This window comes from Erpetoichthys calabaricus, chromosome 11, assembly GCF_900747795.2.
Source record: "Erpetoichthys calabaricus chromosome 11, fErpCal1.3, whole genome shotgun sequence".
Classification (NCBI taxonomy): domain Eukaryota; kingdom Metazoa; phylum Chordata; class Cladistia; order Polypteriformes; family Polypteridae; genus Erpetoichthys; species Erpetoichthys calabaricus.
The window spans coordinates 49,034,996-49,049,981 of NC_041404.2; the positions used below are offsets into that span (position 1 = coordinate 49,034,996).

The 14,986-nt window shown below is 38.0% G+C and overlaps 1 protein-coding gene across 5 annotated transcripts in view; it reads right to left on the bottom strand.

Annotated features, from left to right (window-relative positions):
• The window catches only part of tenm2b (teneurin transmembrane protein 2b), a 1,820,998-nt gene that overhangs the window by 911,427 nt on the left and 894,585 nt on the right, over positions 1-14,986 (bottom strand). For 2 of the 5 annotated variants that reach the window (XM_051934203.1, XM_051934202.1), the window contains exon 1: positions 4,349-4,727. The exons of the other annotated variants lie outside the window; for them this stretch is intronic. In XM_051934203.1, the coding sequence (XP_051790163.1) occupies positions 4,349-4,397 (49 nt within the window). In that variant the 5' untranslated portion in view covers positions 4,398-4,727. Of the gene's footprint in view, positions 1-4,348; positions 4,728-14,986 lie in introns of those variants that run through there. 5 annotated transcript variants of the gene reach the window in all.

Genomic DNA, 14,986 nt, shown 5'->3' on the forward strand with positions numbered 1-14,986 from the left:
ATTACTTGAATGTCTGTGTTTTCTAAGTGTGTTTTCATTCGTACTTATTAACTATATATGGTATGTCATGTTTTCATTTTTATGTGCACCTGTTTCTAATTGGTTTGGCTTTTCCTTGCAACATTTTGTTAAATTCCTTGAGCTACATTCTTGGTACAAAAATGTTCTTTAGAAAGAAATGCTATTATTATCATTATTGGTATTATTGTTGTGCTAATTATAATCTCCATCCATCCATCCATCCATCCAGTTTCTAACCCGCTGAATCTGAACACAGGGTCACGGGGGTCTGATTATAATCTCTGCCATTCCTAATGCTACTAATAATAACAATTGATATTCTTGGATTGATTAGGTCCAATAATGGATGGATGATATTTTAATCAGAGATAATTTGAACAGCAACTTAGGCTTTTATTATTAATTTCGCCATTAACGCCACTAGTTATTGAAGTCAACATTTTAACTGATCACTACTGGTACTTATAATCATTGATATCGTTGAGTTCAGGCAGATTTCATAAAATTTAAAACTATACCCTGCACTCATTATCATAGATATCAGAAACAACTGAACAATAATGATAATAATAAGTGATGTATACTATTATTATTATTATTAGTAGTAGTAGTAGTAGTAGTAGTAGTAGTAGTGGTAGTAATAAATAATAAGTATAATAAAAATAACAGCAACAATAGGAATTCCTTTTTTTGCTGATTTGGTCATCATCAGTAACAAAAAAATTGTAAGAGTTATTGTTATTAGTTGTACTGTTAACAGTGGCACCACTGATTTTGATGATAATAATAATATCATCCTCATCATCGCTATTACCACTATATTGTCATTGGTGGTATAAATAATAATAATCAGAACATGAAGAAGAAGAATATTACTATGCTGGTAATCATGGGATTGAATAATAATAATAATAATAATAATAATAATAATAATAATACAATCATCATTACTGCTATTATCATTGTTGTGGTTTTTAAAATCAAGAACACCAGCTTTTACAATTACAATCTGTACCATTCTTAATACTGATAATAATAATTGACATTTTTGGATTGAGCGGTTTGATAATGAATGGATGGTATTTTTATTAATTTTAACATCACCCTTCCACTCAGAGATAACGTAAACAGTAAGTTATACTTTTATTATCATTGGCGCAATTAATGCCACCAGTTATTGAAATCGAAATGTTCACTTGGTATTCTTTCTTTTAGCTAGATTCAATAAAATTATTAACAATACCAGCATAGGATAATGGTTTTCAGAAACAACATGGACAATAATAATAACAGTAAGCAATGCATATTATTATAGTAATTATTATTAATAACAACAAACATAACTAGTATTCTTTCTAATTTGGTCGTCATCATCAGTAACAACAATAATAGTAAGAGATATTATTGATGACAATGATAATAATAATAATTTGATAATCTTCATTAATATTGCCATTATATTATTACCAATTGTATTACTTGTTACTAATGATGACCAAATTAGCAACAAAACCAATTTGTTTTCATTGTTGTTAATAATAATAATAATAATAATAATAATAATAATAATAATAAGAAGAAGAAGAAGAAGAAGAAGAAGAAGAAGAAGGTGCCCATACCTCCAAAACTGAATTAAATGTGCTTCCAAAATTACTGATTGATAATATGTTTAATGTGAATGCAATTTTCTTTCTTTTACATGTGCACTGTAAAAAGAAACTCTTTAAGAAAACATTGGTGATGCTATTAAACAGTTCAAGAAATGAAGAAAAAAAAATCAGTAATCCAGTTAGCTGCACTAATTAATGGCTTTTTGAAAACCCAGGGTGATATTTTGCTTATTATTCCGAGTGTTAATTCTTAACACTGTCAAAAGCAGTTTAAAGAAAGGAGCATAAAAATTAAAATCCAATCTTTTCTGATAAGAAAAAATAAATAAATAAAAGGTTTCCATTGAGGTCTGCAGCATTGGGCACTTATACCCCGATTTAATTAGCATATTGAACAGATTAACCTAAAACTAAACAGTGTCATTTTCTGCATCATCAGCCTTTTAGTATTCTTAATAAATTAACCGGTAAGCAACTTTCCTGCTGTGCCTTAAATGTGGATTCCTCAGAAGTGTTTCACATTATTTTACACATTATGAAATATCAACTGCATACTAACAAAGGGTCTTTGGCTGTATTTTAATTTTTTAAGACATTCAAAGAAGACTAATTATAGTCTTCAAAAAAATATATTTTACGAAAAGCTTTAAACGTAACAGTCTATGCCATTGGCAGCTTCTTTGTCGAGAAGAAATTGTCCTCATCAAAACTCTCATTACACAGTAAAACAATGTTAAATACACAAAAGGGGAAACGCCAGTTCTGAATGTATCACTGAGTTACAAAAATAAACTAAAATGTCTTTGGAAGTTGCAGTGCTTAGGCCAAACAACACGACCTGCTCTTCTCACGATTCGAATGCTTTACAGGGTGACATTCTGCATGATAAAGCCACACTGCCGATGATCACCTGGTCACCCAGGCGTCTGGCAGATCAAAGCTGACCAGTGAAGATGAGATGAAGTCCACAGCACCAGGCAGCGCTGCACTGTAAGTTTAAAACCTGTTACATGTTTTCAGACATTAATCCGCTCTCTCCAAAGACTGTCAGCCGTCACCTAATCCATTCATTTTCATTTTTGTACACTTTTACTTAGCAGTTTGTAACACTGAGGCAGGGTCAGCTAAATATGACTTCATCAATACATAAGAGTCAACAGAAAGAGAACCAAAAGTTTGTGCATGGCAGGCCGGTTTTATTTATGTTGTCTCTACGGCATCAAGATCTGTCTATCAAACATGAGCAGAGAGGTAGCTACCAGAAATTAACCCTTTGTAAAGTTTCCCTGAAGGAAGCATCTAAATAACGCCTAAGCTTGTTGGGGCCAGATTGAAGGAGATGTGTCTTTTACGATGCTTCTCTACTAGAAGTCTGTGCATATTTCACAGAAGATGGCTATTAAACATGGGCAGATTTATAGCAGCTGTGAATGTATCCATTGTGAAGTTTGCTTGAAGACAGCTTCAGAGTCACCTATCCACGGGGATAAGCTTGTTGGGGTCTAATTGAAGAAGATGTGTCTTTCATGTTGCTCTTGTGTGTATATTTCACTGAAAATGGCTATTAAATATGGGCACGTATAGCAAGCATGAATTTATCCACTGTAAAGTTTGCTTGAAAGCAACTTCAGAAAAATCTATCCACGGACAAGCTTGTTAGGGTCAGATTTAGGACTATGTGTCCTGCTTTTCAAATAGAGATGACGATTTATTTTCTGTGCAATTGGTATTTTAAAAATTGCACAATTTCGTATTTAGGTATTGTCGCAACCAAGCACTCGTATTTCTCCTGATCGATGTTTAGGTGAACAGTAAATACTATACTAAACAATATCGTCGGATTGGGAAAATAATGCAAATGTTGCGTATTCCATAATCTTCTAATTACGCGTAAGGCAAAATCCTGATAATCGATTAATTACAGTACGGTTCGCACAGTGTGCAGTCAGAAAAAACAAACTCTCTAGGTAGATGAAATGATGAAAGTGTTACTGCACAGCACTTGGGTGATGGATTAAAAGACTTCAAATGCTGCTTGTTTATGCAAGTGCGCGCATTTTTATAGCGCAGCGACGAGGATTTGCACGCACACGCACTTGTCAAAAGCGCGATGTACACACCGAAATGCCGCTTTAAAGTGAGACGGAGAGAGCGAGATCGGGAGGAAAGTTTTTTTTTAGACAAAGGAGCTGTCCATTGTACCCGGCAGCGCACGGACTCCACACAATGCTTTCAAGAGATTCTTTATGAAGGATGACAGCAAATGCCGAGCAATAATTATCTGTTTAAACAGAAACATGCCTCTCAGACTGTCGGAAGAAGACCACTTCTTTAAAGTTCGAGTGATCCACACGCCCAAAACAGATAAGACACTTCCAAATTAAATTAAAAAAAAAATCGAGATCACTTACGACACCAAGAATAAATGACCCTCTAATCCAATTCAAGCGTGCACGTTGAATTATTTGCACTACTGCCTAACGAATTAAAACGTGCACTTCATTTATGAGACTGGCCGGCTGCTTCTCCCCGCTTCCACATTTTACATTCGGACACCGAGTCCACACTATTTATTGCAATGTTCTTGTTTTCATTGAGGCAGTCGCTCTTTTCATACTGCAAAGAGCAGCCCTGCGCCCAAACCCCCCCCCCCCCCTACCCCCCCCAGAGTCATTCCGAGCCCCCGGCGGCTACGGTTGCAACACAGCAAGTCTTACCTGCCTCACTGGCCAGCGTTTTTCCCCGGTTCGTACCCGAGTGAAGCATCTCTAGCCTTTTCCACTTGCCTCTCCGGCTCAGATGATACACGCCAGCTCCCTTTCTTATTTAGACATATAATTGCAACCAAAAAGACAGTTGGGAAGTTCTAGTGGGTGAAGGTTCCGCTGTCCCCCTGCTTAAGTCCTTTCCCCCCGAAGCTGCGGCTTGTCTACAAAGCAGAAAAAAAAAAATAGGAGTAGCGCCTCTTAGTCTTTCGCTGGGCTGAAGAGAAAGAGAAATTCTCGCACAAATCCAGCTCTGCACATGACTGATTAGAGCCCGAGCGAGAGAGCGCCTGCCTGTGAGCTCCAACTACAGCTCCGCAAGGCGTGAGTGTGAAGACGTGAGAGAGAGAGAGAGAGAGAGAGAGAGAGAGAGAGAGAGAGAGAGAAAGAGGCGAGTCATTGGAATGTGACAAAGCGTGTTCATCAAAGAGAAGAGGAGGAGGAGAAGGAGGAGTGTGTGTGCGTGTGCGCGCGCGCGTGCGAGAGAAAGAGAGAGAGAGAGCGAGAAGAAGCGACAAAAAGAACACAACCGTGCAGGAGTAAAGCATAAAGTGCTGATGCACCTCAGGAAGACGAGCAACAGACCGCAGCGATTAAAGACGAGGAAAGACAGCTAAATGTGAAGGGTACTACACTAAAAAAAAACTGAGGGGAGATGGAAATCTGAACAGCCGATGAGCAAGCGAACCCCGTTTACTTTTTTTTTTTCCATCGGAGGGAGGTGGGTGGCGGCGGTAGGACGCTTTGATATCCGTAATCTTAATTGGTGACTTTATGGTGATCCGTGTGGCTCGCCCTGCATTGCCATTCATTCATTCATTAATGTAGATTTTTTTTTTCACTTTAATATTGGTGCATTTATTTCATTTTCTACATTTTACGACACCGATTTTAATTATTGCTTTTGAGAATAAAACTTCTCATCGCAGCTGTGTGTGTGGGAGAGTACGCCGTGAAAGACATTCGCCGTGCAAGCCGCTTTCCCAGAAAAGATGCGGGACCTGAAAATGTGTTGCCACCACCGTCACCGTCGCTTCTCCTCACCTTTCTAGTCGACATTTTTTACAATTAACATCGCGACGAGCTTTCTGAAAGAATTCTAATGGACGGAACGGAGGCGAGCCAGAGCTTCAAATACTATTATTATTATTATGTATTACTGTTTACTTATTTGGCTGACGTCTTTATCCAACATGTGAGGTACGGTTGGTTTATATATATATAATATATATGACGACAGTGGGATAGTTCATACAATTAACATCGCGTCAAGCTTTCTAAATACATCATAACGGACTGACAGTCAGCGATCCAGCAGTTCAAATTTTCTTATAATGTATTACTATGTACTTAATTCAGCTGACGCCTTTATCCAAGGCGATTTGCAATTTGTGAAATACGTTTGGTTACATTTGTTTTGTTTTGGAGCACAGGCAGGTGAAGTGACCCGGTCATGATCACACGGAGTCTGTACCGGGATGTGAACTCACCACCTACGCCTTAAAGCATTCCAGATGGAACACGGACTGACTCCAAGATCTCTGGCTTTGAAGGCTAATGCTATACCCATGACGCAATTGGGACAGTGCATGCAATCAACATCGCGGTGGGCTTTCTAAATGTAGTCTAACGGACGGACCGTCAGTGATTCACAGGTTCGGATATCCTCGTTTGTGTCTCAAGATAGACGCTTAGTAATTGTATTGTGTAATAGAACTTCGATATAAACCGCACGGGTGTATTTTTCTCTACAAAAAAGATTCATAATTTGAAAGCGCGCCTCCGATTCGTTAGGGACTGGACCCTGCACTTCAAATTAAACTCGAACAGACCAGTAAGACACAGGAGACACCCGCAAATACGAACCGTTGTCCTGAAATCGAGTCAGCTGTTCCGAAAACGCTCGCGGCTGATTAGATGGTTCATCTTGCTTGTTAGCTTAAAAATACACTGAAGATTTTCCAGTGTTGTCTTAATGAGGTTATTTTGTGAAATCTTTGTAACGAGGCAGGCTGGTGTATTCGACACTTGTTCATGTGTCCATTAAGTGTAAGCAGTTGATCTGTGTCTTGTTAGCCTCCATCACTGCTTCTTATATTTCCTAACTACAAATCCCTAATTCATCTAATGCTTCCATTTTCACTACTGGATTTCATGTCCAGCAAGCCTTCTGTATCACTTTATATTGGACTGACGCAGTGACGTTAGTCACTTGTTGTGTGTTGCATGTGCACATACCCTGTTAGACATCTGTAGTTCTTAATGCGACTGGGGTGGGCTCCAGCTTTCCCAGTACACCTGCTCAGAATAAGTGCTCAGGATAAATATTCACTTGTATCATGTTACTAAAATTCTTCAAATCCGTATTGAAGACTGTATTTTTAATTTGATAAAAAAAAAATGCAACCAAAAAAGCCATATAACAACAGGAGGTTCAAAGAAGCTGCCCCCTGCTGGTGGTAAGGCAGATTACAAATAAAACAGGTAAAAATCCAGCCATCATCCAACCTGCTATATCCTAACTACAGGGTCATGGGGGTCTGCTGGAGCCAATCCCAGCCAACACAGGGCGCAAGGCAGGAAACAAACCCCGGGAAGGGTGCCATCCCACCGCAGGGCACACTCACACACCAAGCACCCACTAGAGACAATTTAGAATCGCCAATGCACCTAACCTGCAGACACGGGGAGAACATGCAAACTCCACGCAGGGAGGACCCGGGAAGCAAACCTGGGTCTCCTAACTTCAAGGCAGCAGCGCTACCCACTGCGCCACTGTGCCACCCCAGGTAAAAATCATTTAAATAATCTTAAATCTAATTAAATAAAAAAAAAGAACTAAAACAGAAGTGTTTTAGAGAGGGAGGAAAGGAATCAGCCTCTTTATGCTGATTGCTGGTCAGTGTTACTAAAAAGTACTGTGGATATTTTCAGATTAATTGTGATTAATAAAGTGATTAATGCGCTCCACGCTGCTTCGTCCCTTTGTCTGCTCATACACGCCACATGGTTCTGTCTCACTGCACTCTCCAGGGTCAGAGGCAACCCATGTGCCACACTGTCCCAGGTTCAATGAGGTGTTGTTAGGCAGATGTTCTGCATGCCTAAGGTAAAGTCATCCCTGATGGAGGATCGCAGGAATCGTGAGAAAGAGGGGTCCTTTCATCGGATTGGCTGGCCCAGCACTGTTTCAGCCGTGGAATGGCCAAATGGGGGAGGCAGCTTGATGGATGAGGTCTCCAGGAGTCTAAAATTATCTAAATCTTATTAAGTGATATCATCTACTGTTAAATTCTGCTCCGTACTTCTAAAAATTTTTTAATTTTTTATTGAGGATTTGTTCTGTTCTGTGTATTGTATTGTATTGTATTGACCCCCTTCTTCTGACACCCACTGCATGCCCGTCCTACCTGGAATGGGGTCTCTCTTTGAACTGCCGTTCCCAAGGTTTCTTCCATTTTTTCCCTACTAGGTTTTTTTCAGGAGTTTTTCCTTGTCTTCTTAGAGAGTCAAGGCTGGGGGGCTGTCAAGAGGCAGGGTCTGTTAAAGCCCATTGCGGCACTTCCTGTGTGATTTTGGGCTATACAAAAATAAACTGCATTGTATTGTATTGTGTTCTCTCCTCTTCAGACAGTCTGTGGCCCCCTGAGGAGCCACCTGAGATCCACATCTGGAGCACTACAATATTTTCACTCATTGTTAATTATTTGTAACAATATTTTAAGATATTTCATTGAGAATATCCATCCATCTACCTTTTCCAACCCTCTGTGGCTCCAAACTGAATCCAGCAGGTTTGAGAAACGCCACGTCACATTATGAGGGAGCTGAATACAATGGAATAACTTGGGCCAGTCCCAACTCTAGACCAAAATATTAAGGGGAAACATCAAATATTCTATGTGGGGCATGATGTGATTAAGTCACCAAAATCCAACAAGCAACAGTACAACTGACAGTATGAGTGGAGGAGCTTAGCCCAGCTAAATGACCCCCTGGAGCCCATCCTGACTTGTGCCCTTTATTCAAAACACAAACCTTTTCTTTTTATTCACTAAAAAAAGGAGATCAATCAGAACATTGGATGACACTGATGAGAACATCACATAGAAGAGATTTACAGTTTTGTCTAACAACTTCTCTCGTGATATAGCGCCTTACTACAATAGACACCATCTCAAGGTGCTTTATAAATATTGAACTATAGTGGAGTTCTTTACAACCAGACTTCCTCAGCATCACACACACACATCCTCAACTAACTGGCCACTATAGATAGATAGATAGATAGATAGATAGATAGATAGATAGATAGATAGATAGATAGATAGATAGATAGATAGATAGATAGATAGACGTGAAAGGCACTATATAATAGATAGATATAGATGTGAAAGGCACTATATAATAGATAGATAGATAGATAGATAGATAGATAGATGTGAAAGGCACTATATAATAGATAGATAGATAGATAGATAGATAGATAGATAGATATGAAAGGCACTATATGATAGATAGATAGATAGATAGATAGATAGATAGATAGATAGATAGATAGATAGATAGATAGATAGATAGATAGATAGATAGATAGATAGATAGATAGATACTTTATTAATCCCACTATACTGACTGGCACACTGGACAGCAACAAAGTTCCTTCGCTTCTGTCTCACTTGGATACGTTTTTGTGTGGTGCCACAGCTGTGGTCCATGGTACCCAGTTCTTTGCACACAGTTTACCCCCAGGTGTTCTTTGGCCTGCTTTTCCTACATTTGCCATCTGGGGTGTGCAGAGGATAGTTGTTCTTGCAATGTTGCCATGCTCTCCACTGGTGGTGTGTCTAATCCATCTTCTTTTTCTTCCGATTATGGTGCCTGTGCTCTCTTCTTTGCACCTGGTGAGCAGCTCCTGACTTGAGATGGTTTGTGGCCAGGAAATGCAAGCAATTTTCACAGGCTACTGGTGATGAAATGTCTCCTTCTGTTATCCCCCAGCATTCTGATCCATGCAAAAGTGTAAAAATAACACAGCTCTGGTAACACCTTAGTTTGGTGTTGATACTGCACTGAGATGATCTCCACACATTGTTCAGCATCCTGAAGGCATTTCTGGCTTTGTTCAGTCTGCTATTGATGTCACTGCCTACTCCTCCATCTTGTCCAACAGTAATGCCTAGGTAGGTAAACTCATGAGTCATAACAAGGTCCTCTCCATCCAACTTGATTGACAAGGGGTTTGGGATGTTAACTGGCATGACTTCCAATTTCTTTGTGTTGATTTTCAACTGGTTGTGCATAGATGTTAAGGTGAGATGTATTTTTCCTGCAAGTGCTGATGTGTGTGAGAGAGCTGAACAAGATCTTCTGCATAGTCAAATTCCCCCTAAGTAGAGAACAAGGTCCATCTGATTCTCCTTGCTTGATCTTCTGTCGTGCGTCACATCACACAGTCAAAGACTGACAGTGAATCAAAGGAGGTAAATAAAGTGGAACGCCTTAACCACCATCTGCCAGTAACCCACTACACAAACTGAAGAGGACATGTAGATCATCTTGTGGAACAATAAAGCACGAGCTGAACGTTCTGTCCAACTGCACAAGGTATTGATCCTTCCACGGGATTGCAAGCAACAGGATGTTTCAGCACATACTGAATTCACCTGGTATTAGAACAGGGTGTCAAAAGCACAACAGGCATAAGGGAAGAATCAACCCCAGAAGGGTTGTCATTTGTGGACTCATATAATTCATTCATTTTTAAACGTTTGCTTCAAAAGCAGACTGCAGAGACCCAGAGATTATCCTAGTAACATCACTTGCAAAGCAGAAACAGCCAGCCATGATGCAATGGTCCATGAGACTGTCCCAAGTTCATGCATTCACTTATTTTCTAAAGGTTTCCAAGGTTTCAGTTTCCAAAGAGCTTCTACGTCCAATCACGATTCAGGGTGTGGATGTGGAGGTGGTGCGCTCCTACAAGTACTTGGGGGTCTGCATCAATGACAGGATGGGCTGGTCTCCCAACACAGAGTAGCTGTAGTAGAAAGGGCACAGCAAGGTCTTTTCTCTTAAGAGACGGCGTTCCTTTCATGTGGAAAGTGACATACTTTACATCTTCTACAACTCTGTAATGGCCAGTGCACTTTTATATGCTGTGGTTTGCTGGGCTGGTAACATCACTTCAAAAAAGGTCCACTGAATCAACAGGCTAATTAAAAGGGCAGGCTTAATTATGGGTGCACTCTGGACCCCATGGAGGCAGACATGGGGTAGATAATGAAGACAAAACTGAGTACCATTATGAATAATGCTGTACATCCTCTCCATGACACACTGGGGACTTTCAGACAAGGAACCATTCAGCAGAAATGTATCTTCTGAAACATGACTGGGGCTCCTTTATACCAACAGCAATATGTCTGTATAGCACCTCAATGGGACTGGGACTGCCATGTCGGATATTTTCTCTCTTTTAAGTTTTCTTCATTTTTAGTCATTCTGGTTTGTGTGTATATTTATTTAGGCATTTTTTGAAAAGCTTCTGTAAAAAGCCAAATCTATCTATCTATCTATCTATCTATCTATCTATCTATCTATCTATCTATCTATCTATCTATTATATAGTGCCTTTCACATCTATCTACATATCTATTATATAGTGCCTTTCATATCTATCTATCTATCTATCTATCTATCTATCTATCTATTATATAGTGCCTTTCACATCTATCTACATATCTATTATATAGTGCCTTTCATATCTATCTATCTATCTCATTGGGATTAATAAAGTATCTATCTATCTATCTATCTATCTATCTATCTATCATATAGTGCCTTTCCTATCTATCTATCTATCTATCTATTATATAGTGCCTTTCACATCTATCTATCTATCTATTATATAGTGCCTTTCACATCTATCTACATATCTATTATATAGTGCCTTTCACATCTATCTACATATCTATTATATAGTGCCTTTCATATCTATCTATCTATCTATCTATCTATCTATCTATCTATCTATCTATCTATCATATAGTGCCTTTCACATCTATCTATCTATCTATCTATCTATCTATCTATCTATTATATAGTGCCTTTCACATCTATCTACATATCTATTATATAGTGCCTTTCATATCTATCTATCTATCTATCTATCTATCTATCTATCTATCTATCTATCTATCTATCTATCTATCTATCTATCATATAGTGCCTTTCCTATCTATCTATCTATCTATCTATCTATCTATCTATCTATCTATCTATCTATCTATCTATCTATCTATCTATCTATCTATCTATCTATCTATCTATCTATCTATCTATCTATCTGTAATGGCCAGTGCACTTTTATATGCTGTGGTTTGCTGGGCTGGTAACATCACTTCAAAAAAGGTCCACTGAATCAACAGGCTAATTAAAAGGGCAGGCTTAATTATGGGTGCACTCTGGACCCCATGGAGGCAGACATGGGGTAGATAATGAAGACAAAACTGAGTACCATTATGAATAATGCTGTACATCCTCTCCATGACACACTGGGGACTTTCAGACAAGGAACCATTCAGCAGAAATGTATCTTCTGAAACATGACTGGGGCTCCTTTATACCAACAGCAATATGTCTGTATAGCACCTCAATGGGACTGGGACTGCCATGTCGGATATTTTCTCTCTTTTAAGTTTTCTTCATTTTTAGTCATTCTGGTTTGTGTGTATATTTATTTAGGCATTTTTTGAAAAGCTTCTGTAAAAAGCCAAATCTATCTATCTATCTATCTATCTATCTATCTATCTATCTATCTATCTATCTATCTATCTATCTATCTATCTATCTATCTATCTATCTATCTATCTATCTATCTATCTATCTATCTATTATATAGTGCCTTTCACATCTATCTACATATCTATTATATAGTGCCTTTCATATCTATCTATCTATCTATCTATCTATCTATCTATCTATCTATCTATCTATCTATCTATCTATCTATCTATTATATAGCATCTTTTTATCTGTCTGTCTATTGCACAGTGTCCTTCATATATATCTAGCTAGTTAGGTTTTTGCAGTATTAAATGCATTATTGTAGAGTAGGGTTTTCAAGGAAAAAAGGGAAAGAAAATGCTTGGAAAGTGGAGGAAATCTTTCATGATATGTTATTATTATTATTATTATTATTATTATTGCACATAATTTTAAAATGGCACTCAACAGTATAATTACTGAATATATTAATCTTATGCACAGCAAGGGTGATTTTAGTTCAATTTACCAATACCAGGATAAAGCTCTGTTTGATATTAACATTTTAATACAGTAACACATATCCAAGGAATAACCAGGGAAGAAAAAAATTGATCAAGTCCATAATTTTGTGTTGTTCTGGAATTTTACCAGGATGGAGCAGCTGCAGGCTCGATTGTGCCAGATGATCTTTACAGTTCACCAAGCGAGCACATCTCGGTTTCACACCTTCTTCCAATATCATACACCTTCCAGACAATGTGAAAAAAAAGGGATAGAGAAATAATCTTCAGAGTAGCTCAGTTAGAAAACGGGGTTCAAGGCGAGACAAAGAGCAGCTCTTGCTGAAGGTAAATTTGCTCTGAGATGGTGTAAAATTACTGGGGAATGGTAAAGATGCAAAATATCTGCACAAAGTCATTTGTCAAGAATGGTTTCCCTGTAGTGCTATATTCAGTATCTTGTTTACTAGATTATGACCAACATGCTACTAATTCCAAAGGTTCTTTAGAAGGTGGTTGCTGGGCAACTCTAGTCATTTGTATCTTTCTGATATTTATGGAAAATTTCACTTCGAGCTTAAAGTTCACACACAATAGAGAGACTGTTCATGTCTAATTTGTCAGTGACTTTCATATGACACCGAGATCTGGCCTTCTGTCAAGTGTCAGTCTTTCAGTCTTTTATTTAAATTCACTGTTCAATAAAATACCAACATCTGATTTGCTTTCTTGACTTCCCACAACATTCAGTCTTATTATGGAGTAGTTTACTGTGGGCAAAATGAACTGGTGGTGCAGCAGTTGGTGCTATTGCTGCCTTTCAGAACCAGGAGACTGAGTATGAGTCCCAGACTGGCCATTAGCTGGGTGCATTTTGCATGTTCTCCACATGGGCTTTTTTTCCATCAACTCCACTTATTTTTCATGTCCTAAAGATCCTAGAGTCTAGTGAATTTGTGCAAGATGCAGCATGGATGTTTTCTTAACTTTTTTTTTACTTCTTAGATATGTCCATCCATCCATTATCCTACCTGCTATATCAGGAAACAAACCCCGGGCAGGGTGCCAGCCCACCGCAGGGCACACACACCAGGGACAATTTAGGATCGCCAATCCACCTAACCTGCATGTCTTTGGATTGTGGGAGGAAACCGGAGCACCAGGAGGAAACCCACACAGACACGGGGAGAACATGCAAACTAGTGAACCCGGGTCTCCTAACTGCAAGGCAGCAGCGCTACCACTGCACCACCATGTCGCCCTTCTTAGATATGTTCAGTTTAATTTTTATAAAAACCTTCTCACAAGAAAACAACAAAGCAAGAGGAAAAATACAGTCCACAACATGAAAGTTTAAAGCTGAAGCTGATGATGAACAATCTGCTCATCTGATTGCTCCAAATCAGACCGAGCTATTTTAATGATAGATAGATAGATAGATAGATGTGAAAGGCACTATATGATAGATAGATAGATAGATAGATAGATAGATAGATAGATAGATAGATAGATAGATAGATAGATAGATGTGAAAAGCACTATATGATAGATAGATAGATAGATAGATAGATAGATAGATAGATAGATAGATAGATAGATAGATAGATAGATGTGAAAAGCACTATATGATAGATAGATAGATAGATAGATAGATAGATAGATAGATAGATAGATAGATAGATAGATAGATAGATAGATAGATAGATGTGAAAAGCACTATATGATAGATAGATAGATAGATAGATAGATAGATAGATAGATAGATAGATAGATAGATAGATAGATATGAAAGGCACTATATGATAGATAGATAGATAGATAGATAGATAGATAGATAGATAGATAGATAGATAGATAGATAGATAGATAGATAGATAGATGTGAAAAGCACTATATGATAGATAGATAGATAGATAGATAGATAGATAGATAGATAGATAGATAGATAGATAGATAGATAGATAGATAGATAGATGTGAAAAGCACTATATGATAGATAGATAGATAGATAGATAGATAGATAGATAGATAGATAGATGTGAAAGGCACTATATGATAGATAGATAGATAGATAGATAGATAGATAGATAGATAGATAGATAGATAGATAGATAGATAGATAGATAGATAGATAGATATGAAAGGCACTATATGATAGATAGATAGATAGATAGATAGATAGATAGATAGATAGATAGATAGATAGATAGATATGAAAGGCACTATATGATAGATAGATAGATAGATAGATAGATAGATAGATAGATAGATAGATAGATAGATAGATAGATAGATAGATAGATAGATAGATAGATGTGAA